The sequence below is a fragment of the Solanum verrucosum genome, unplaced genomic scaffold, assembly GCF_900185275.1.
Source record: "Solanum verrucosum unplaced genomic scaffold, falcon-dt-bn FXZP01000217.1, whole genome shotgun sequence".
Taxonomy (NCBI): domain Eukaryota; kingdom Viridiplantae; phylum Streptophyta; class Magnoliopsida; order Solanales; family Solanaceae; genus Solanum; species Solanum verrucosum.
Window position 1 is genome coordinate 952,716 of NW_026020032.1, and position 24,256 is coordinate 976,971.

The window sequence follows — 24,256 nt, forward strand, 5'->3', positions numbered from 1 at the left end:
CAGTTATAACCTGCAGAAGTTGAAATACCTTCATTAAGAATTATCCAAGAAGCTGAATTGAGTGATGCTGAATGGGTTTCGCAAACGGATCGATCAGTTAACATTGATTGATGAGAAGAGAATGGTCGCTGTTTGTCATGGACAACTATATCAACAGAGAATGATTCGTGCTTTCCGCAAGAAGGTAAGAGCCAGAATGTTTAAGGTTGGTCAGTTGGTCCTTAAACGTATTTTTCTCATCAGGATGAGTACAAAGGGAAATTTGCACCAAATTGGCAAAGACCCTACATGGTTCGTAAAGTTTTATCTAGAGGTGCCTTAGTCCTGTCAGAGATGGATGACACCGAATGGCCGAAATCGATCAATTCAGATGCTGTCAAGAGATACTATGTGTGAATCTTCAGCTTGTACTTCTGTTATTTCTTTGTAATCGTTCTACTTGCTTGTAATCACATTATTTAGAATCTATCCCTATGTAATGAACTACGTCTGACCTGAATTCTCAAGAATGAGATACGTAGGCGGCCTATGTCGGCCTCAGTCACCCATTATCCCCTTTAAATATTTCTTTGTATTTGAACTACGTTCGACCTGAATTCTCAAGAATGAGATACGTAGGCGGCCTATGTCGGCCTCGGTCGGGTTTCTTTGTAATTTTTCTTATTTTTGTTAATCCTCGAGGGGGAACTACGTTTGACCTGATTCCTACCTCAACGGAATACATAGGCGCCACAAGCGCTCGGTCATATTTCTCATAGGATTTCTGTTTCTCTTTACAATAGAAACTGAGACAAAATTTTGGAGAGAGACTCAAAAATTCTCAAAAAGAAGATCTCTCCAACAAAGTTGAGACTGAAGTTACTTTGAGATTTGCAACTGGGACAGGATTTTTGAGAAAATCTCAAAAATTTCGTGATTTGCTTACCAACAGTTCGAGATAAGTCAAGACAGTTAACTTGGACAGAAATTTTTGAGGATGACCTCAGAAATTTCAATAATGTTCAGCAAGAGTTTTAGAGCAACTTTGAATACTTCCCAACAAGTGATCAGACAGATCTCAAAACACCAACTCCGAATGACGTCCAATAAACTTGACGTGACATGACACTTGGCAGTGAGTTTTTCCAAACATTACTTTTGAAAATCTATTTTCCTTAAAAACTTTTCCTTCATGTTTCAATTATATTTGAAAAAAAATAATATTTTGTTTTATCTATCAAGAAGCGGGAGATCGGAGAAATCAACCGAAGATAGCAAGACAAAGAGCAAACAACCGAAGAGATCGACACAGATCAGTTTATTTTCTTTAAACTAACAATTTTTCTGTGGACGCAGGTCTATAAGCTTGCCTCAAGATTAACATATCCCATCCTTCAATGAATATGGATAAGTCAAAGGGGCAAAGAGCTCCCCAAAATTGACAATTTTTTTGTGGATGCAGGAAATATTTTATGCTGCTTATATCAAAGATTTTGGAATATGAATAACATTATTTCATTCAATTCCTAACAAGATGAAGTCCATAATGAACATGCAATTATGTTCAGAGATGGAACAAATGAAAACCTTGAAGAGAGAAATATTATTACTTTTCAGCAACTAAAAATACCTAAAAGATATTCATTTGCATTATATTATCAGATATGATAATATTCTTACCCTGAAAGTTATTTATATATATTGTCGATTGAGACGATATCATTACCCGGAGAGTCATTTATATCGTATTGTCAAATGAGATGATACCACTACTCCGAGGATCATTTTTATTGAATTGTCGATTCAGACGATATCGCCACCCGAAATATACTCGAAAGATCACATATGTTGTCTTTTGAAGCATTATCTTCATTCGGTACCAGGGATGGCATCATTAGAAATGAGAGTCATGCATCGCAAGAGAAGATTCATGCATTGCAAGAGAAGAGTCATGCATCGCAAGAGAAGATTCTTGCACCATGGAAAAGAAGTCATGCCTCGTGGGAAGGAGATTCATACATAGCAAGAGAAGGATTCGTGCATCGCGGAAAAAGAGATTTATGCATTGCAAGAAGAAGAAAACCATGCATAACAAGAGAAAAATTCATGCATCGCGAGAAAGAAATCATGCATTGCAAGAGAAAGAAATCGTGCATTGCAAGAGGAAGAAGTCATGCATTGCAAGAGAAGATTCATGCATCGCGGGAAAAGATTCATGCATTGCGAGAAAAGAGATTTATGTATTGCAAGAAAAGATTCATGCATCGTAGGAAAGGAATTTCTACATCATAAGAGAAGGATTCATGCATAGCATGAGAACGAGTTATGCATCGGAAGAGAAAGATTTGCCCATCACAAGAGAACCGTTAACATATTACATCAGCTTATTTTATTGCTTTGACATTCAAAGGAAGAGTACATTGAAGATTATATTGCGAATATGAGACACAAGCTTTATTTGCTTCACGTCAAACCCAGTAGAATTGACGTCAAATGATCAAGGAGAACAATTAAGTGTCAACACGGTAAAAAACACAGTCTCCCATTTGAATTGCATTTTTATACTAATGAATTTTATCTCAGTCTTAGTCGAGAGCATCCGAAATGATGAATTCTCCAAAACAAACCACATGTGCGGACGACATCAAAAGAATACAGCACAACGTGGAACTTTTTCTTAGCAACGAACTGGGACATAGTCCAAAGAGGAGTGTCAAACTCTTAGGACGCGAGCAGAGAAGCGACTTCCACCACAATCAAACCACACCCCTATCAGAAGGCATGTGGGTTTTTCTTAGATTTATCAGTTCCTGTTTTGCATTCGAAAAATTTTGGGTTCACCGAAAACAATTTTCCAATCTAAGTGACAATGTACCAAGAGTTTTGGAAATTATGTCCGTGTAAGTTCTTACTTATGGATGTGAAGAGCTCCGCTTCATGGTTAAGAGGTCGCAAACCTTCTTTTCATACTCAACTTACTTTGTCATTTTCCAGAACTAAAGGTTATCTTGCATAATAGATTTCATTTTCAACCGATAGAGTCGAACTACAAGTGGCCTGAATTCTCATATAGCCTGAGATATGTAGGAAATCCACTTTCGGGGTTCGGCCATAATTCCTAAAGTTCGTACCAAATCCCTTTTTCAAAAAATAATATGAGGATGTGGTCGGTCAAAATTGGATTAGTCAATTTCATTTTCCTCGGATTTCTTGCATCAATCCAAGTAAAACGAGGGACAGTTGTTGACACCCAATTTCGACCCTCCCCGATGTAAATTAATTATCGAGCTTCTTAAATTCCAAACGAGTTGAAATAATTGACTTTATAAAATTCAATATATTTTTCAAGTTAGTTTAGAGTAATTTTGTCATTCTTATAATTTTTGAATAATATATATGTTTTACATAATTATGTATATATCAATTAGTATATTTTATAAATATTTGAAAATCATATTCAAAAGATTTCTACTTCGTTAAAATAAACATTTTATTAATTTAGTTTAGTAGTATTTATAGTTATAATTTTGAGTTATTTAAATTGATTAATTTATAATTAAGTTGATTATTTTATTTCGTTAAGACTAAGAGGCTCCTTAATTAATTTATATAAATTCGTCTTATATAACTTTTAGCCGTTTCACCCACTCAATTTTGATTCGATAAGGTTTTGGCCTCAATTAGTTGATATTTTAATTGTGATGGTAGCCATTTCACTTCAACCCACCAGAAGAATCTATTTTGGACTCTTTTCTATTTTCCCAGGAGCCCAACACGTGAATCTGCCCATTTTCTCCAATCCAGCCCAACATACAATATTCCCCCATTTATGATACAAATACAAACAACATGCCAAAACAACCCAGACGACCCCACAACATCAAATTATACCCGACCCTAGCTTTCTTTCTTTTCACGCGAATTCAGAAATTGTGAGAAACCAGACGCGTGAATGACTCAAACGTTCTCAAACGTTAACGGAGTAGCGCGTACGATTCCACTCTCAGAGACAACAACAATACACAACAACCACCGTCAAAATACACAAAAATCACACGACATCTACGTGCAATTTTCTCATCGTTTCTTCTTCCTTTTGCCTTACCAGTACACCCGTACTGTTCCAGCAGATAAAGCATCTGCAACTTCGTCCTTGTAGCCGCGGAAATCGTCATTGGGGCTGTAGGATGATGCCACGTCGAGCAGTGAGGACAAGGGAGTTGATCCCACCCATTCATCTCCCCTTTCCTCTTTCGGAATGGGGAGAAATTTTAGAGAAATGATGTTTGTCCGAAATGGTGAAAGATTTTGATTTTTAATTTGGAATTGGGCCTTGGTTTGCTATTTTTTCATCGGTTTCCCCCCTAATTCCAAACCCTAGTTTCCCCTCTATAAGTAGTTTCTTATTGTTCATTAGTAAAGGGGGAGGGGATTTTTCTTTGGAGTGATTAAAAAGGGAGAATATACATAGACCCAAAGGCGAAAAAACAGACCTTGAAATCAATAATATTACAAGAGTATTCAGCTCCCAGTTTCTTCTTTTTTTAAGACGACATTTTCACTGCTTAATAGAATTCTCAAAGGTCGTTTGTGGTTGTGGAAGAGCTCGTCCTGTTCGTTTTGCCTCAGGCGCTGCACGGAAGAAGGTACTGTCCCCTCCTCTGTAATACTCTCCTCGCCCATTTTTCCTATTATTTTTTTAGAAGATGATGGTGTTCCGATGTCAAAATGTTATGTGACTGTTTATTATTAGTCGTCAGCATTTTATTTGTTTGACCTATATTACTGGTTGTTAAAGTTTTCTGCAAGAAAGTGTCTTTGTTCTCTTTTGAAACTTGAGCCTCCATCTTATTTAGGAGTCATATTTTGGTAGTTTAAATGTATTTGTTTGTATTATTACGACTCATTTGTTCATCCTAGTTAATAGAGCTTCCTACTAGCATGAAGATGCCTCCACAAGAGTGGCGATGTTCTCGTTATATTAGTCCAAGTTTTATTCCATGTTTCCGATTTGAAGCGAAATAGTTGTCACCCACTTAATAGAGCATTAGTGTAGCTCGAATTTTCCTTAATATTGTGTTGCTATTTATTCCATGTCGAATTTTATGAACTAATTTTATGTGTCTTAGGTTCCATGTGACTCTTATTTTAAAATTTTGCCTTGATAGTGTGTCAATATCCATGCTTGTTGATTATGGTTTCTTGAAAGAATGTGTCATGGCTATAATATTATAAAGGAGGGGTTAGAGTTAGTGGTGGGTTGCTGTCCATAATTGCAGCAGTTAAAATTATTCCTCTTTCCAATTTTGGGAAGCTGTTTGTTCGGGTTAAATAGCTTAGGCAGTGCATTCGTAAAATTATTTTTTTGTGGATCGCTCTCTGTATTGTTCAAAGTGCACATTATGGTGAAATTATTTTCCTTCAAATACGCACGTCTTCTAAAGCTAAGCAGCCCCCTTGATGATTAAGAATAGTATTGTTTACTTTCCGTATTGCATTAGTTGTGTTGCTCACTTCCTTTTATTTTATTTTATTTTATTTTTTGGGGGCTGTTTATTCATTTATTTATTTTTTATTATTATTATTATTATTATGTTATTTATTTATTTATTTTCTTTTTCCCTTCTCCATGAGTTTGTCTATCCAGTTCCTTTTTTTTTTGTCTTTTGCTTACTAGAGTGAATTTTGTTTTCTTTGAAATTGGAAGTTTGACATGTTTTATTAAAGTTTAATTGTATAAAACATGTTGGGTTGATATTAAGTGGATTCTTTCTATTAAATTTGGCCCATGTTCTGCTTCCTTGTCTTCACTTTGAATAATGTTCTTAACGCATAGCTTCACTTGATTGGCTATTAGATGTGTGCGAAAGTAAATGTTGTCATGGGTGTTAGTGTCTGCCAGGCTATTGTGAGGAAAAATTGATCCTACTACCATCTTGTATATTTAGCTATTTTTTAGTGAGTATCCAATTTTGATTAATTACTAATCCTTATTATTTGTTTATTTTATGCATGATCTTCCCCGATTTGGGTCTATCGGACCCTCTCCTTTATTCCTTGCATCTCGAGATTGATTGAAGCTCAACACTTCCTTCTTATCGAGTTAATCGGGTCAATGGAATGGAAGAACAAATCCTTTAAAAAATTGACGAACAGGGATTAGAGCCGATATGGATTTCTGTACACTAGGTGTATACGAAAAAATGAAAAGAGGGCTTAAAAAGCCCACTCCTTATTTTACAAGTTGTATTTTGTTACTTTTGGGCCTAAGCCCACTTTGCTATTATCTTGTTAGAAGTTTAGGACAGGTGGAAGGACATTAGGCCCAAGGTCCTAAAGAAATGTCTTATGTATATTAGACTAGGAGCAGGTGACTCAAATGGGCCAAATGCCCAAAACAAAAATGGGCCCAAGTACTGGCCCAGGCGGACAGATCCAGACTCGGGCCCAAACTTCCTTTCCTTATCTATTCAATTGTTATTTTATGTTTTATTTGCTAAAATTAATCTTAAGATTCAACTCCCCAAAAGATAACCATTTTGAATTAACTATTTAAAATTAAGCAAACATTTTTCTACTAAACTTTTTCAAGAAAATTTGCAAAATATTGTACTTAAATAATATTTTTAATATCAACTTTCTCCTTTAAGATCCTTTAAAGTATAAACTGTTTACTTCTTAATTAATTTAAGTATGCATGCTTTATTTTAAAATCAATTAGCCAAATAGTTAATTACCGGATAACCGCGTGTTAGCGGACATTTCGGGTGCTTTCAAACCCTTCCCGAAATGCTAATATGAACTTTGAACCCCCCTCAAGTATTTTCAATTGATTCCCTATTTTAATCTATTGAAAATCAGTTTTCTTGATTTTTTCTTAAAAATTAAGTGGCGACTTTTAAACCAGTCTAAATCATATTTTAAAATAAAACATTAATCTCTTTCCATATTTATTGAGTAAATAAATATGCAAAATAATTATTAATTATATAAATTTAATTAATGAGAAGTAATTATTTTTTAATCAGTTATTTTTAACTAAATAAAATAAATGAAAGGAAAGTGATATTTATCGACCGACATATATATATATATGTCGACCTAAATTTATTGTTCAACATAATTGGGATTGAAATTTCAAACATATTAGGTGCAATAGTACATCGTAATAAATACATATCAAGAAAAGCCTACAAATCTAGACAATTTGATTATTGTTATTTTCATGTATCCTTAATAAATAACATAATATTAAAGTACTATTTGTAATTAAAACAATAACTTAAATTAATTATGAGTCTTTCAACTGCATTTTTATCGGTCCTTATATTAATGAATTTAATCACCTTATAGTATTTGAGGTATATAATTATTATTTTTTAGCATAAAACAAAATATTTCTATGGGCAGAATAATGGTACCTCAAATTCCGACGAGGTTTAAAAGCAAGGACTGAAAAAATTAAAATCATATGACACTATTTTTATTTTTGAAACAATGGAGAAAAAAAGAAGTAGAAGAAGTATCAAGTCTTTGCTATAAAATATGAGGCAAGGCTTCTTAGGAGTGGATATAATTTTAATTTTTTGGCTAACTTGAAATTCAATTTTTTTGAATATTTGGTTTGGATTTTGAATTATGGATTTGGACTTCAATTTTATTTTTGGCTTTATGAATTTCAAATTGAATACTAAATTTAGTATAATCAATTTTTTTTAATGTTTATATAGAGTCTTGATTCATATCATATGTATATAATACCAATAAGTTCACTTTTTTAAAGTACTAATAGATTACTCCCTTACGTAAGGCCATATTCATAATTATAGTACTAAGTCCAATATGAAATTACGCGATATGAACGTAAGGTGACTTTAATCCTTCTTAACTGTAGAAAATTATACATTCTAAGTAGCAAAAACTATTAGGTGAATAGAGGTTATTACTTACTATTACATACCTTAATATAAAGGCTTAAAAGTCAAGATAAAAAATCCAATTTTTTCCAATCGATTAATCTGAACAGAACTTTAAAAAAAAAAATCTATCCGACCAAAATTTATTTGAATTGTAATTTCTTCAATTTGAAACTGAGAATTCATATCTAGTCGGAATAACTTGAAGTCTTGAACGTTCACCATTGACCTCTATATTAATAGCCAATGAATAAGTAAATCTGGTGTCTTTTTCAAAAAAAAAAATAATACCTTTATAAGAAAAGACGTGAAAAAATAAAATCTTCTATTATTTGATTCACCGTTCAAGATAATTTGTACGAAATCTAGAAATTTTCTTACAATTTCATTATCAGAACATCAATTCAGACCATACAGCTATTAAATTATAGTCGTATTCAAAAAACTCATGTTGACAACGTAAACAAAATTCTTTTGTCCACCACTTTTTTACCTTTGCGTGAGTATGATTATTTACTTAATTATTAACAATCTTTTTTAACATGCACGCATAATTATACGTGTATTAAAATAATTAATATTTTATAGATTGAATTTAATTTGCATACTTCTAGTGGGGACAATATATAGAAATTATTAGAAGAGGTCAATATTGGTGTAAGTTATGATAACGATAAATAATTATGTGGGATCAACTTCACCATGATTTACGTACATTTTTTCTACCTAAGTATCCTAATTATTAACTTAGTAAAGTAATTAACCAATGATTAGGTTACCTTGACAATTTACACTACTCCTTTTCCGTCTTAATTTATGGGGTCGTGTTTTGACTGGATTGAATACGAAGTTTAAAAAATAAAGTAAAATTTTTGTATAAGCAAATTATAAATAATAATATATACACTATATTTTCGAGACAAATTAAAAAGGAAAAGATGTTGATTAGAATGATTGTAGTACTTATAATTAATTATCTTATTTACACCATTTTTGCCTCCTTTTAATTTTGGACTTACAAAGAAATTTGTGATACGCATTATACAAAATTACAAATTAAAAGGTATGCATGTGAAAATTCATTTATTAAGACGACCAAATATGTTGTTGAAGTTTAGCTAAGGGCTATGCATGTGCATTTATTAATGTGGTAACATGGTTTGATAACGTACGTACTTGATTCTCTAACAAGTAAATCGAGAAAAACGGTTAACCTTAAAAGCTTAGCTCATAAGATAAAAAATAAATCTTCGACTCGAGTGTGAATATTATAACGTGAAAGTTCAGTATGAAGTAAATTATGAATTGACAAGATGAATCTGATTTTAATACTATGATAAGAAATAAACCTTGAACGTTATTTTTTTAAAATAATTTTTTTAAAAATAAATAAATAAAAGAATTATCACAAATATATCATAAAACAAATTAAAACTCTTGCTCTTTTTTTTTTCTTTCAAAATTTGTTAAAAGTAGGCCTACATTTTCGAGAACACTTTACTTTTCTTTGACCCCTCCTTATATATCTTGCCACCCACTTGCATTTAATTTGTGCTCATCTCTAAGCTTTGTAATTATAAATGTTACATTTTTATTTTGGTTGTTAGATTTGAAAAAGGAAATTAAATATGGGGAATATTATTCTTGGAAGAAAAAAGAGTACTAAGGTTATGAAAATTGATGGACAAACGATGAAATTCAAAACTCCAGTTTATGCAAACGAGGTTTTGAAAAATTATCCATCGATGGTATTATTAGAATCGGAAGAAGTAAAGCATTTCGGGGTTCGAGCAAAGCCATTAGAGCCTCAACAAGAGTTAAAGCCCAAAAGGCTTTATTTTCTTGTTGAATTACCCAAATTACCCGAAGAGAACAAAAAAAGCCCGTTAAGGGCCCGTTCGGCGATCCAAATGAGCGCAAAGGAACGGCTCGAGACACTAATGCTAGCAAGGAGATCCTCGTCCGACTTGTCAATCATGAAGCCTACTACTTCAGGTACACTCAATAGTGATGGGCCGCCTCAGGCCCATCCTACGAGACTGAAGTTGAGGTTATCGAAAGCGGAGGTGGAGAAATTGATGATGGAGAGCAAAGATGAGACTGAGGTTGCTGAGAAAATTATGAGACTTTGCATGAATAACAACAATGGTGGAAGTGGTCCTTTGATAGAACAACAAAGTCATAATCATGGAGGAATAGTTAAGAAGGAAGTCAAATCAAGAGAGGTATGGTTCTCATCGTATTTTACCTTTAATAAGATGATTTATAATCTTACAAACGTTTATAACTAGTTTAATTTCTACATATTTCAAAAGTTATATTATATGTTTAGTTAGACACCACCATATAAAATTGGTATTAATCCTCATTTGATATAGTCAAAGTTCGCGCATAAGGAGAAATCATACCGTTAGAGATGTAACATGTTAGATTAACAGATCGTATATCGTTAATTCATGTTTACAAGCCAAATTATATGAAACATGACACTTTTTTTTTGGATATTCTATTATATATATTTATATATATATATATAATGGTTAGAAATAACAAAATTTTGATATGATAATCTGAATGACGTAAACCGGCCCAAACACCACTATCAACAATTTCTACCGACTCTAACAAAAGCTCCAAATTTTTTTTGATTAACCAAAACAACACCCAACTCATTCTTTTAATATTGGTTAATTAACTAATTACAGTTAGAATTAAGTAAGCACTTTTGGTAGTGTAACAACAATAATTGTTTATACACCACACCTAAAATTCTAGAAACGTAACATATAATTATGGAAAACTTATGATAACTTAAATAAGTTGAAATAGATAACGTAACTAATTATAATGTCAACTTTGGTTGCACCATAATTATGATGTGTAACTAATTTTGATTTTGTATAATCTTCTTTTGGTTAATTCTTTTTTTTTGGCTAATGTAATGCAGAAACGTGTAGGGTTCTTGCCAATAACAGAAGGGGAAATTCAATTAGCAGTGGAAGCTTCTTAATTATTTAACAAAAATGGTAATTAGAAAAAAAATCATTATATAGCTTTTCTATAGTGTATACCAAAGTTTTTAGCTACTTATTAGTACTAAAATTATGTATTGTTGGCAAAATTTTCACTATATACTTATTAGTACTAATAATGTATCTGGTAAAAGTTACTCATGCTCATTTTGTCTCCTTCATTCCGCCTATTTTGCTTATTGAGAATCAAACTATGTGAATTTTGATTAGTATTTTATTCGGAAAACACAAGGTAAGGATGTAAGAGGCTAGATTGGATACAAAAACTGGACAGAAGACATTCCACACTTATATAATATCTCGTACAAGTTTTAATTAACGACCTGAAAGAAGTCACGAGTTTCTTGCTATCGAGTGTGCCTTAGCCACAAGTTTGTCGAGACAATTTTACCAAAGGTAACCACCCGCAGCTAGTTCGATAGAAAACTACACTATCGGAGTTGACGGAGTCAATTTTGTGTCTGGAGCGATTTTGCCCTTTTGGTTAAAAATAATTTTGATATGCTGTTTTGGTTTTTTGAAAGAAAAAAGTTGTCCTTTTGGCTCCGAACTCATATCTGACAATTATCTTTAATTTAAGCGATTAGATGGACTCCCATTTAAATTAATTCTTCATTTCAAATTTACTTCTCTATCTATACTTATCGATAAATTAGTATGACATCTGTAATATACATAGTCACTATATATACTTTTACATACTTTAATCGCTCATTATTATTATTATTATTATTATTATTATTATTATTATTATTATTATTGTTATTATCATTATCATTATCATTAATATTAATAAAAGTGTGGTTAGAATTTTCAGTAGATATTGTCCCCAATAAAACATAGAACGATAATTAGACAATAAATAGGAAGAAATACAGATATTGTAGTTATCTCCACACGTGTTTAAGCCATATTATATACTCTTTAGTTCATCTGGTCTAATTTTGATTTTTGTAGTAGAAGCAATAGCTCCTTTAGAAAATAAAAAAGAATTGTTAATTACTATTGTTATTCTTTATATATATATATATATATATATATATACTAATTGGGGCTAGGAAAAGATTATTCTAACTAATTAAGGACCTTTTTTTGGAAGAAGAAAAGTTAAAATTCACCAAGCTATAAACAAATAATTACTTACTGAATAACTTTGCTGAAATGGAAAAAGTAGCTATATTTTTTTCTCTAGTAGAAAGCAAAACCATCATTGAATTCCTCTCATTTCTTACCCCTCACCATATAAAAATCAATTCAAAATTTGAAATTTATAGATCTTTGTGAGTTACAATAATCTCGAGCTAAAACGATATAGTAACAACTTGAGTATATAATAAAAAATGTAAAAACATCTAATAAATTTCTTAATTTATAAAGATATTAAATTTACGTGAACTCATAATAAATATCGTAAATCTGCCCCCTTATCCAACTTTGGCAAAAAGGTAACAAAATAATGGCTGCATGCAGCGTTGATTAGTCAAATTATTATTCTTTTACATGCAACTTGTTACTCGAATTAATACTTGAAAAGAAAGAACTTTAATTTATTGAAAAGCAATTTGGATAGTTCTTCCATTTTGGAGAAAATTCAACTAAAACAAGTTGTCACTAGGAGTTTAATTTTATTGACAAGCAATTAATCAAGTTGCTTGAATGTACCCAACGAAAAAAAAAAGTTGTAGATCAAGGTTTGTAGGGACTCTAAAAGATAAGTTATTTGATTTTTACTATAATGATTTAAGTTTTCTTTTGAAACCGACTTTCATATCATATATGGTATATTATATGTTCTCTTTAATGCTATCTCAGCATAACATCTAAAAAATATCTAGACAGATAACGTTGTTAGAGAGGTGTTTGATTATATATACAAAAGACATTAATGTGTACAACAAACACTATATATTTATGTAGCCAACGGTAGTTATAGGGGATAGGGACACTTTACACTAGTCATATATTGTGTGCTTTCATGTACTAGTCAGTGGTGGAGCCAAAAATTTTAACTAACGAAATTCAATATCTATTATATATAAAGACTATAAAGGGTAAAAAACCAAAGTTTCCTTTACTTTTTTTTTGAGTTTTATACCTAAACTATCACTAAATGTTTTTTCGAAACACACCTCAAGTATTGGTTGTTTTCTTTTCCTACCTGAACAATGGTGATATATCAGGTAGAAAAAAAGTGAACAACCGATAGTTGAAGTGTGTTTCGATAAAGATTTGATGATAGTTCAAGTACGAAACTCATACACCTGATAATACAAGTAGGAAATTCAAAAAAAATCAAAAATCGAGATACTTTAGGTGTGTTTTTGACCCTCGACTCTAATGCTAGGCATGCTAAATGTCAATTGCTTTCCTTGGCAACAAACATCTGGTTCAACTTGCTTCCATAACCATAGTATAACATTCCATTGCTATGTTTGAGAAGAAGGGAAAATCAAGATCCTTATAACCAAAGTTTTTGGTTAATTTGAATGAAGATGCCACAAACACAGGCTATTGACAAGCAACAAAAAAACACACTTCTCCAAATATATATGTATATATCACAAAGCCTTGTTTCGTACGCTAGTTTATACATCTTCGTCGCAACAGATGTAATGAACTGGTAGTTGAGTAATTAAAAGAAAAAACAGATTTCAATCTATGGCACACTCGTAAACTGAGTAAATTAGATATATATATATATATATATATATAAACTATAAAGCAATGAGAATGGCCTTGTTCTCATGCTTGTTTACGTCGATCACACTGTAAAAGATATCGTGTAATATTCGTGGTCAGATCTGAATGAAAGGACAAATAATGAAAAGTACCTAATTGCGCGTGCTATGTTGCTGAGACTTTCTAATATGCTCCAACAGTGAAGTCGCCTTCCTCTTGGCCCTCTCCGTGCCACTCTTTGTGAGCTCTGTAAGAGGTATAACTGCACCGAGCCTACAAAGGCAAGAAAGATTCTCGGAATCTCTCTTGCACAAGGAGAGTAAGATGGCAGCTGCATTCTCTTTACTACGAGATAGACCTGTCCTAAGAAGATCTATCAATACTGGGATTGTGCTAGTTTTTGCTATGGTCTCCTTAGCCTCTTGGTGGTTAGCTAGGACCGAAAGAATGGTCAAAGGTTCATCGACCATGCAGCTGCTTGAATCCGTCAGCATTCCCAGCAGCGCTGGTATAATCCCTGCACGAACAGCTCGATCCTTGTTTCCTTGATATATACACAAATTAAACAATGCTGATGCAGCGTCTTTTTTTCCTCTGGTATTTCCTGTCAGAAGCAAATCTATGAGAGCTGGTATGGCTCCCGATGCACCTATTAATATTTTATTCTCATCTCCAAGCGACAAACTAAAAATGGTTGCTGCTGCATTTTCTTTTGCCTCCATGCTCCCCGCTCTGAGAACTTGAACGATAGAAGGAATGGCATCAGCAAGCATTATAATCCTTTTGTTGTCATCGAATATAGAAAGGTTAAGAACAGCGGTGACAGCATTTTCTTGGATTTGCCTGTCTTCAGATGTCAGCAACTTAACTAGGACAGGAATTGCTCCGGCTTCAGCAATCAAAATTCTGTTGTCTGTGCTTCTTTTGGAAAGTGAACGGATCTCGGCTACTGCAGCCCTGCAATCCTCCACAAACCTGCTTGAAAGCGTTCGGACAAGTACCTCTATAGCTCCTATTTCCCCAATAACATAGCGAAATGAGCCATCACTTTTCTTTATTTTCCCATTTGCAAATACTGTTGGCTGTAGTATATTATTCTTTGCACACCAATCACTAATTAGATTTTTCAGAGCATAATTTGGGGTAAGCGTGAGATTGTGGAGTTGTTGCTGAGTTTTTGGGCATGTTGTGTGGCCGCCATCTATCCATTGTTGTATGTACGATCTTTCATAAGTCTGTAAGGTTACGAAACAACCAAAGCACATCCATAGACATGTTAAAGTAAGAGTAATGGTCAAAAGCACACCTAAACTATCCTGGTTGTTCGAGTTTTATACCTTAACTATCAGGTGTGCGAGTTTCCTAAATGAACTTTCACCAACTATTTATCAACACACACCTCAACTATAAGTTGTTCCCTTTGCCTACATGAAATATCACCATGTACCGTTAAGGTAGGAAAAGGGAACAATGATAGTTGAGGTATGTTTTTTATAAATAGTTGGTGATAGTTCAGATAAAAAATTCGCATACCTAATAGTTCAGGTATGAAACTTGAAAAACCGGGATACTTTAGGTGTGTTTTACTGTTTTTGACCCTTCAATCTAAAGTAAATGAAGTTACAAGCATATTACCTGCCCTGTGGCAGCTACAATAACAGGATCCCTCATGAGCTCAAGGGATATAGGGCAAATAAACTCTGTAGGAGTTACAGGACAGTTGGACTTTTTACTCTCCTCGTGACTCTTAAATGGAGAGTCATCTTCTCCGGAAATCTCTAGATCACCAACCTCAGACAACTTGGAAGAGTTTCCTATTCTTTCAGACTCCTGAACTATCTGACTGCAGTAACTTCTGTTTCGAACACTACCTCGAGGAACACGTCCAACTTTTGGCCGAACTTCATGATCAATATTGCCGATATTTTCTATATGTAAAGTTCCAATTCCACTATTTCCTGAATGGAGTAGATCAATCTCCTTATCCAGTGGTTGTGACGATGCTCGAGATAATAAGTTTGACTTTACAGGGCGACCATACTTTTCTGTGGCTCGTCTCAACTGTGCTCTGACCAATTCAACCTGGAAAAAGTAAGAAATATCAGATGGGGAAATACCAAGGAGTCGAGCACAAACCGGAAAAGATAAAAGCCAAAGCTCAAGGCAAACCTGCTCTTGCACTTCTTCTGATATGTCAAAATGATCATATGGGAAGTTACCAAGGGCTTTCTCCAATTTCCATGTAACACATTGAAACCGAAAGTTTATTTTCTTCACCGCGACATCCTTGAGTCAAGAAATAGCACATATTAGAGAGGTACACGACACTGCCTTGAATGAGGATTGAGACATCATTAAATAATAGAAAGATCTCAATAAGGAAAAAAAATTATTTTTCTCAAATGTCGATGTGAGGCAATCTGTTCAATTTCTGCATTTTGGAGGCACAAGTTGGATATATAACCAATATAGTGAACCCAAGGGTGCGTCCTAGCAGCCAAACGAAGTTGGAATGGATCATGGGAAACCATCGATTGACCTGCAGTCTTGATTCCTAGACCAAATGAATAGTTTCCTCATTTTCTATGGACAGATCATCTAAATTTAAATGCGCTCATTTAAACTGCTTAAGGATTACTCTTTGTCCAACTGACAAGCAGTGAGTTGTAAGAACTAAGGCATCACAAGACAATTGGACTTATCAGAAGAAAAAAGAAGTGCATTGAATAAGATGATTGGGAGCACGATTTGACGACATAGCTGATATACGAAGGTAATTGAATAGAACTAAAAACATTGTTGGTCCATCTCAGGAATTTCGCTAGCAAAGCTTAAGTTTATGGCTCGCAAAGTCAAATTAAGTGACCAACAAGTTATTTAACCATAAAACTTTAGTTACTAATAAATCTACAATTCCTATTTGAATCAGATGAATCTTTCTTGGCAGTTCTACCATAGAAATTTAAAAATCTTGGTTGTTCATCAATTATGCATATTCACAGCAAAGCGTAAAAACTGAATGGACGGATCATATTTAACAACAAGCACATTTCTTTAAATTAGGGGCGGAGCTAGACTGTAACGCAGAGGCGGAGACAGACTATAGCTTACGGGTTCAGCCAAATCTAGTACCTTTAGTTCAAACTTTGTATTTGCAATATGTACAAATTATTAATTTTGAATCTAGAAACTTAAACGGACTAAAATTCCGAATCCATTAGCTTCAAACCTCAACTCCGCCTCTGACATAATGGGAATTAACCATATAGGTAAAAAGCTTGAAATTTTACTACACCAAATACATTTTCAACAAACATATGACATGATAGGAATTAACATATAGATAAAAGGATTAGAACTTCACTACAACCAAATGCAAAATATGACAAGATGGAAATTAACATACAGATAAAAAGATTGAAACTTTACTATACCAAATGCAAAATATGACAGAATGGGAATTAACACAGACAAAAAGATTGAAACTTTACAACACCAAATGCAAAATATGACAAAATGGGATTTAACAAATAGATACAAGATTGAAACTTTATTACACCAAATGCAAAATATGAAAAGATGGGGAATCAACAAATAGATAAAAAGATTGAAACTTCATTACACCAAATGCAAAATATGACAAGAAGGGAAATTAACAAATAGATAAAAAGATTGAAACTTTACTATACCAAATGCAAAATATGACAGAATGGGAATTAACACAGACAAAAAGATTGAAACTTTACAACACCAAATGCAAAATATGACAAAATGGGATTTAACAAATAGATACAAGATTGAAACTTTATTACACCAAATGCAAAATATGAAAAGATGGGGAATCAACAAATAGATAAAAAGATTGAAACTTCATTACACCAAATGCAAAAAATGATAAGAAGGGAACTAACAAATAGATAAAAAGATTGAAACTTTACAACACCAAATGCAAAATATGACAAGATGGAACTAACATCTAGATAAAAAGTTTGAAACTTTACTAGACCAAATGCAAAATATGACAAGATGGGGAATCAACAAATAGATAAAAAGATTGAAACTTAACTACAACCAAATGCAAAATATGATAAAATGGGAATTGACACATATATAAAAAGGTTGAAACTTTACTACACCAAATGCAAAATATGACATGATGGGAATTAACATCTAAATAAAAAGATTGAAAACTTTACAACACCAAATGCAAAATATGACAACATGGGAATCAACAAGTAGACAAAAAGATTGAAACTTTACTACACCAAATGCAAAATATGACAAAATGGGAATTAACACATATAGATAAAAAGATTGAAACTTTACTAAACAAGACACTTACAGAGTGGATCTTGGGATCAAGTTCATTAGCTACTAAAAGTTGTTTTGCAGCTTGAAGAGCAACTGAGAGATCAGAAAAGCAAGAATTGAATGAAGAAGATGAAGAACCCAAAAGGGTATTTGAGTCTTTTAACTCATCAAACAAATGAGCCAAGAGTGTAACTCTTCTTGCTAAATCTGTACAATCTTTCTTGAATTTACCACAAAATCCAGCAGTTGAGATCTGTGACACCTCATGGAGTAGCCGGAGTGGGGTGGCAATAGGGTGGTCTCCGGCAACGGCGGTGTCTTCTCCGCCGGCCATGGTGGTTGTTTTTTGGTGGAGAAATGTCAGTACAAACACTAATGGGGAATAATGAAGCTTGAGTTAAATTGTTAGCTAATCTGTTTCAATTTTTAATTTTATTTTTAATTTTAACTCGACACCAAATTTTATTTTAAATTAAAGATATATAAAATATATAAAAATATTTGTTATATTTTATGTCAAAAAAGGAAAAAATAGTTTTTAAAATTGCTATATCAACATTGATTTTGTCAACTTTATAGTAATATTTATTGAATATTTAAGAATATTACCATAGAAAAAGCCAGCTTCTATCAGCTGTCATTTTATACTAATTCTTGATGTTTTGTCTCTTAATAAAGAACATTTTTATTAGGTGTAAGATTTGATATTTGTAATTGATTATTACTCATAACATTCTAATTTATGTGGTATTTTTCACTTTATTAAAATTAATTTAACTGATTTTTCAAGTTAACTTTACTTAGATAAATTTAATATTTTAAAATTAATATTCAGATATCAAAAATTATGTTCATGTCAATATGATTATAAAATTATCTATCCAAATTTTCTTGTGTTACTTAATGTATTGTTTATGATTTATCATTCACCAATGCTCTTTTATATATGAAATTTTATTTATTCGGTTTAATCATTCAATATTTGTAATCCACTATATTATTAATTCAAATGGATATTGAGTAGATTCACAAAGGGAGGAAACAAATCCTTAGTCCTAACCAAGAAAATTCCTATATATTCTTAAAGGATAATTCGAAATGAGATACCTAGTTAATGTCAAGCAATTTTAACTATCCCACCATTTTTGCGAGTGGTGTAAATAAATAATAATATCACAAATTCTACTTAACGCGTAGTTGAGTTGGTTCCCCCCACCACCACCACCCACCCCACACACACAGAGTTGAGTTGTTAAGCAAACTGATGAGAAGTACTTTCTCCTATTAGATTATTACACTACTTACTGTGCGATATTTTTTATTTTATTAAAATTATTCCTTACACACACTCGATATTTTACACTAAATTAATTTGTTTTATCATGATCTTAATTAATTAGATGGTGAAAGATGATGTGAATGTCAAAATAAATAAATAAAACGATAAATAAGATGGTACATATTATTGTGTAAAAGAACTTTCAACATCATAAACTAAAATTAAAATAAATGATATATTATTATGCAGAAGAACTTTCAGCATCAGAAATTTCTACATCGAATCCTTTATTTCTTGATGAAAAAAATTCGAGATTTTTCTTATGAACATACTCTTGTATACGATAATTCATTGGATCGATTCCCATTTTTGTAAGTTTTAGTTTTAAATGGGAGTTCCAATAATTCTTCACTTCAATAGTACTATGCTCGGGTAATCTTTCTGCTATAAGTGACCACCTGAAATTTGAAAAAATTAAGAAATTATTGTTATTATTATTATTTTTATACAATAGATGGAAATAGAGTCTAACTAATTTTCAAAAAATATGAACTTATATTAAATTCAAAACTTGTAAACCTGGACATGACCGATCAATAAATCAATATGGTACATGAAAAAATTAAGTAAATTTATTAATCAATTATATTATATAAGTCCGAGTTGGCTATATAAACCTGTCACCAAGGAGAGCATGAAACCTGATGATAAGATCATCTTCTTCCTTAGAAAAAATTGTCCTTTTAGAGCAACAATTAGCCATACCTATAAACACAAAATAAATATATTAAATTGCGCGGTTATTTGGTTCAAAATAAAATTATAATGTTGAAATTATAACTATGATGGATAATCTCATCTTCTGTATGATAAATATTAAAACAAGAAAAAAACATAATTAGTTAATTAAAAAGTGTCAGATGTATTAACATTATTGGTGCTACACAATTACAGTTTAAAACAAAATATAAATGTACTTACTATCATCTTTAGACCAAGCTTCTTGTATTTTATCCTTGTTAAGATCATAACAAGACTTGTTCATTTTTTCTTTAGTGACTATTTTTCTTGTAGATACTTTAAAGAAATAGTCTCTTTGTGTCTCATTTTATATGAGGTGTTTGATTGATTGTGTACGGAATTAAAGAAATTTTAAAAGGTATTATTATATGCGTGAGATATAGGTAAAGAGTTGAAATTATCCTTTTAAATAAGTGGTTGTGAGAGATTCACTTGAGTTTTCATAAACTCAAAAGAAAAATGTGTCAAATATATATATAAAAGTTGTGTGTACTAACAAAACTCATATTGATAGTATGTTGAGAAGATTAGGAAGCTATACATATAAGGTGTAGGACTACTCCTAATGTTGTGCTGCTGCCTATTAAAAAAGATTGATATGAATTTTGTTAATAGCAATCTGTTCTCATCTATCGACAGAGAACAAGTTACTTTCAAGCTCAAACCATTTAAAACAAACTTGCTATTTTTTTTTGTTATTGATAAAGTGGTATTCTCCGTTCCTGTCAAATAAAGTAGAGGAGGAGAGAACCGGAAGAGAGAAGGAAAAAGAGTTAAAACAAGAAAAAAATATAATTAGTTAATTAAAAAGTCTCAAATGTATTAACATTATTGGTGCTATACAATTACAGTTTAAAACAAAATATAAATGTACTTACTATCATCTTTAGACCAAGCTTCTTGTATTTTATCCTTGTTAGGATCATAGCAAGACTTGCTCATTTTTTCTTTAGTGACTATTTTTCTTGTAGATACTTTAAAGAAATAGTCTCTTTGTGTCTCATTTTATATGAGGTGTTTGATTGATTGTGTACGGAATTCAAGAAATTTTAAAAGATATTATTATATGCGTGAGATATAGGTAAAGAGTTGAAATTATCTTTTTAAATAAGTGGTTGTGAGAGATTCACTTGAGTTTTCATAAACTCAAAAGAAAAATGTGTCAAATATATATATAAAAGTTGTGTGTACTAACAAAACTCATATTGATAGTACGTTGAGAAGATTAGGAAGCTATACATAGAAGGTGTAGGACTACTCCTAATGTTGTGATGCTGCCTATTAAAAAAAATTGATATGAATTTGGTTAATAGCAGCCTGTTCTCATCTATCGACAAAGAACAAGTTGCTTTCAAGCTCAAACCATTTAAAATAAAATTGCTATTTTTTTCTTGTTATTGATAGAGTGGTATTCTCCGTCCCTATCAAATAAAGTAGAGGGAGAGAGAACCGGAAGAGAGAAGGAAAAAGAGTAAAGAATTGACAAGTCTAATGGGGAAGAATAGCTAACACGTTGACTGCCTTCGATAGATGGAAAAAAATCAAGCGGTGTAACCTAACTCTTAGATCAAGGTGAATAATATAACACTATATTAAGAGTATCACTAGACTAGTTAACCCCAACAATCAATATCATAATTAATGACTTAACCAAACGAGTGTGAAAATAGCACAATGATAATGCAATGCTCAATTTACTACAATTTTGATACTAAAGGTTGCTTGAATATGCATATGCACAAGAATCCTTAATTATGTGAATGACAACAATGAATCTCAAAAATTGATCCATGGATCACATAAAACTTAATTCTAAAGAGAGATTGTAAAGGCTTACTAATATATAATCTCACATTAATAATTGAAAGATTATAAAAAAAAATACAGATACAATATTAAAATACATATAATTTTTTTAAAAAAATCATATCATAGATATATATGTGATACAAAGAAGATAATAACATATATTCTTACCATGAAGAGATTTTTCTGGTCTAGCCCAATAAAGTAAAATGGGACAAATAGTGTAAATTTGGAATAGACAAGAAAGACATGCCATTGTGGGGGTAAGTGGCCTTATTTATAGAATGTATGGTGGAGTATTTTCTCATTTCTTTTATATATAATGTATATATACTCGATTTTTACATCAAATCAAGTTAGATATGTTAAATTTAAACTAATTATTTGGTTTGGTATGGGTAAAGGTTTTACCCATATATGTCAATTTGGTAAAACATACTACCATTTTGAAGCTAGTGTGTATGTACTCATACCGACATGGATAGAGAATCTCTGATTTCTCTATTCTTAATCAAAAATTTCAGATTCAAGTTTAGAGAATGAAAAAAGATCTAAAATCTCTAAAAATGAACCTTATAATGTGCGAATTCAGATTTATCAAACTCCACTTGAATCATATGCTTATTTATTTCCTTTTTTCCCAAAGAAAGGTATAATGCACACGTATATTTGGGATGATGAAATTGAGAAACAAAATTTTGTTCACTATTTGTTGGGTTATGTTTGCATATATCTATGTAATTTTTGTCCTATTTAATTAATATTCCCACATCACGTGGGCCACGTACGCAACCTCCTTATTAAAGAAAAATGTTGTACATGAGATATATAATAATAATGAAACAAACATTAATTCGAAAAAGGGGAAAATGAAAAGAGAAATTTTTTTCATAAAGTTATTAATTATTATAATGAAATTAAAAGGTGATTGAAAATCATGAATCACTAGAAAACTAATTGTATTTAATAAAATTATATATTGCTTCATATTGCCCAACGAAGTTTTTTTTTTTTTTTTTTTATCATTTGATTACCCATTTTGTTAGGGTTAGGTATGATTCTTACCTCGTACGTTAATTAATCAAAAAATAAGACAAACGTACAAAATTATATGAAACCTAACCTCTAAATAAATTCCAAGAGGGTGGACATTACTTTTTCATTGTTTTACAATTTATTGCTCGCTATATATCATATTGATGCTAATTTTATACACCCTTGCGTATGTTTTCATTTCTATAATGTTTGTTTAGATTATATATAAATATTTTTGGGATAATATTTTCTATTATTATTATTATTATTATTATTATTATTATTTATGAATAGCCCAAGAAATTGCTTGATGTGACATATCGTGATATATAAATTTAGGTTGGCTAGGTTGTCTCCTAATATCCACAAAATAACGGTGCAAAATTAATGTAGACTGATATTTTTTATTATATAGACAAGTTGCTCTCACCAAGAAACACAGTACCATTTTGCCACATATACTAAGAGAACTTATCCACCTTTTAAAATTTTGGCAAAATTTATTGGCCATAAAATTTATCACTTTTATATTTTATAGAAAAAGTCATTAATTATGGCTCCAACTATAATTTTATCCACCTAATCGACAGGAGTAAAAAATGTTTGTTTCATCTTTTTGGTTATTTTATTTGAAAATCTATGCTCGACATGAAGAGATCAGTGTCAGATTATATTAAAGAATAACCACTGACTATAATTAATATTATAATTTACTATTTTTTTCATCATTACATCTTCGTAACTAATTATAATATGATGAATTGTAATAGCGGGTCATTGTGTTATTAGTAATTTTTATTCAAATATTGTATTATAATTTTTGAATAATGTATTAGCTAGTTTATTATTAAAAAAAGACAATTTTATGTCAATTGTAGGTATTTTTAATAGTTTTTAGATTTTATAGGTATAATCATGTTTAATGTCTTTCTTCTTTATTTCTTTTTTAAAAAGGTGAAATATGCCAAAAAACTATGATCAAACACATGTCAAAACTTCAACTCAAACTTCACCAAAAACCTATTTTCTCAAAAATGTTTAAAAATTTATAACCAACATAATGTAATTAACTTAATTACCATATGAAAATTCAAAGTGTACTTGGGAACAATTTATTTTCATTTCAAGCAATGGTCTCTTAAAAACATAAATTATAGCTCTCCAAGTGCGGATCAATATATCTACTACCAGAAATTAGAGTTCTTTGACAACTTTTCGCAGCAACTTATCTTATCGCCACAAAATGAGATAAATCAGTGGCGATAAATAAATGTTGGCACAAAATGTATAGTTTTAGCGGCGATCCTACTAAAATATGTCTGGAAATTAATTGGCTGCAACAAAAAAATTGTCGCTATAAAAGGTTTTTTGACGGTAATTTCATCGCCACTAAAGAGGATTTGTGGCAACTTAGTAGT

At 31.5% G+C, this 24,256-nt stretch overlaps 4 protein-coding genes across 8 annotated transcripts in view; 1 reads left to right on the top strand and 3 right to left on the bottom strand.

Annotated features, from left to right (window-relative positions):
* Window positions 1–10,957, top strand: part of LOC125821399 (uncharacterized protein At1g66480-like) — a 28,339-nt gene extending 17,382 nt beyond the window's left edge. Inside the window, exons 2-3 of one of the 3 annotated variants that reach the window (XM_049500817.1) lie at window positions 9,946–10,120; window positions 10,843–10,920. In XM_049500817.1, coding sequence (XP_049356774.1) covers window positions 9,946–10,120; window positions 10,843–10,905 — 238 coding nt within the window. In that variant the 3' untranslated portion in view covers window positions 10,906–10,920. Of the gene's footprint in view, window positions 1–9,456; window positions 10,121–10,842 lie in introns of those variants that run through there. The other 2 variants (XM_049500818.1, XM_049500815.1) reach the window with 2 other exon arrangements.
* Window positions 1–24,256, bottom strand: part of LOC125821377 (peptidyl serine alpha-galactosyltransferase) — a 241,598-nt gene that overhangs the window by 201,127 nt on the left and 16,215 nt on the right. The gene's annotated exons all lie outside the window — the stretch shown is intronic.
* On the bottom strand, window positions 13,603–18,545 carry LOC125821382 (U-box domain-containing protein 11-like). Its single transcript, XM_049500796.1, has 4 exons — window positions 17,949–18,545; window positions 15,776–15,892; window positions 15,242–15,688; window positions 13,603–14,841 (listed from the first exon to the last, which is right to left on the bottom strand). The coding sequence occupies exons 1-4, from the start codon at window positions 18,249–18,251 to the stop codon at window positions 13,759–13,761; spliced, it is 1,950 nt and encodes a 649-aa protein (XP_049356753.1). The 5' UTR covers window positions 18,252–18,545; the 3' UTR covers window positions 13,603–13,758.
* On the bottom strand, window positions 19,408–22,059 carry LOC125821406 (myb-related protein Hv1-like). Of its 3 annotated transcripts, none has more exons than XM_049500825.1 (3): window positions 21,975–22,059; window positions 19,874–19,961; window positions 19,408–19,654 (listed from the first exon to the last, which is right to left on the bottom strand). In XM_049500825.1, exons 1-3 carry the CDS (start codon window positions 22,057–22,059, stop codon window positions 19,438–19,440), a joined length of 390 nt encoding a protein of 129 aa, XP_049356782.1. In that variant the 3' UTR covers window positions 19,408–19,437. The 3 variants fall into 3 exon arrangements, with proteins under 3 accessions (XP_049356782.1, XP_049356784.1, XP_049356783.1); XM_049500827.1 differs by lacking the exon at window positions 21,975–22,059 and adding an exon at window positions 20,876–21,119; XM_049500826.1 differs by lacking the exon at window positions 21,975–22,059 and adding an exon at window positions 20,178–20,241.

Coding starts and splice junctions, on each gene's coding strand:
- LOC125821382 (XM_049500796.1), bottom strand. CDS start 18,251: ATGGCCGGCGGAGAAGACACCGCCGTTGCCGGAGACCACCCTATTGCC. Junction 15,893..17,948: donor TTGATCCCAAGATCCACTCT/GTAAGTGTCTTG, acceptor TCTTGACTCAAG/GATGTCGCGGTGAAGAAAAT. Junction 14,842..15,241: donor TTGTAGCTGCCACAGGGCAG/GTAATATGCTTG, acceptor GTAACCTTACAG/ACTTATGAAAGATCGTACAT.
- LOC125821406 (XM_049500825.1), bottom strand. CDS start 22,059: ATGGCATGTCTTTCTTGTCTATTCCAAATTTACACTATTTGTCCCATT. Junction 19,962..21,974: donor ACCAGAAAAATCTCTTCATG/GTAAGAATATAT, acceptor TTGTGTTTATAG/GTATGGCTAATTGTTGCTCT. Junction 19,655..19,873: donor CATGCTCTCCTTGGTGACAG/GTTTATATAGCC, acceptor TTCAAATTTCAG/GTGGTCACTTATAGCAGAAA.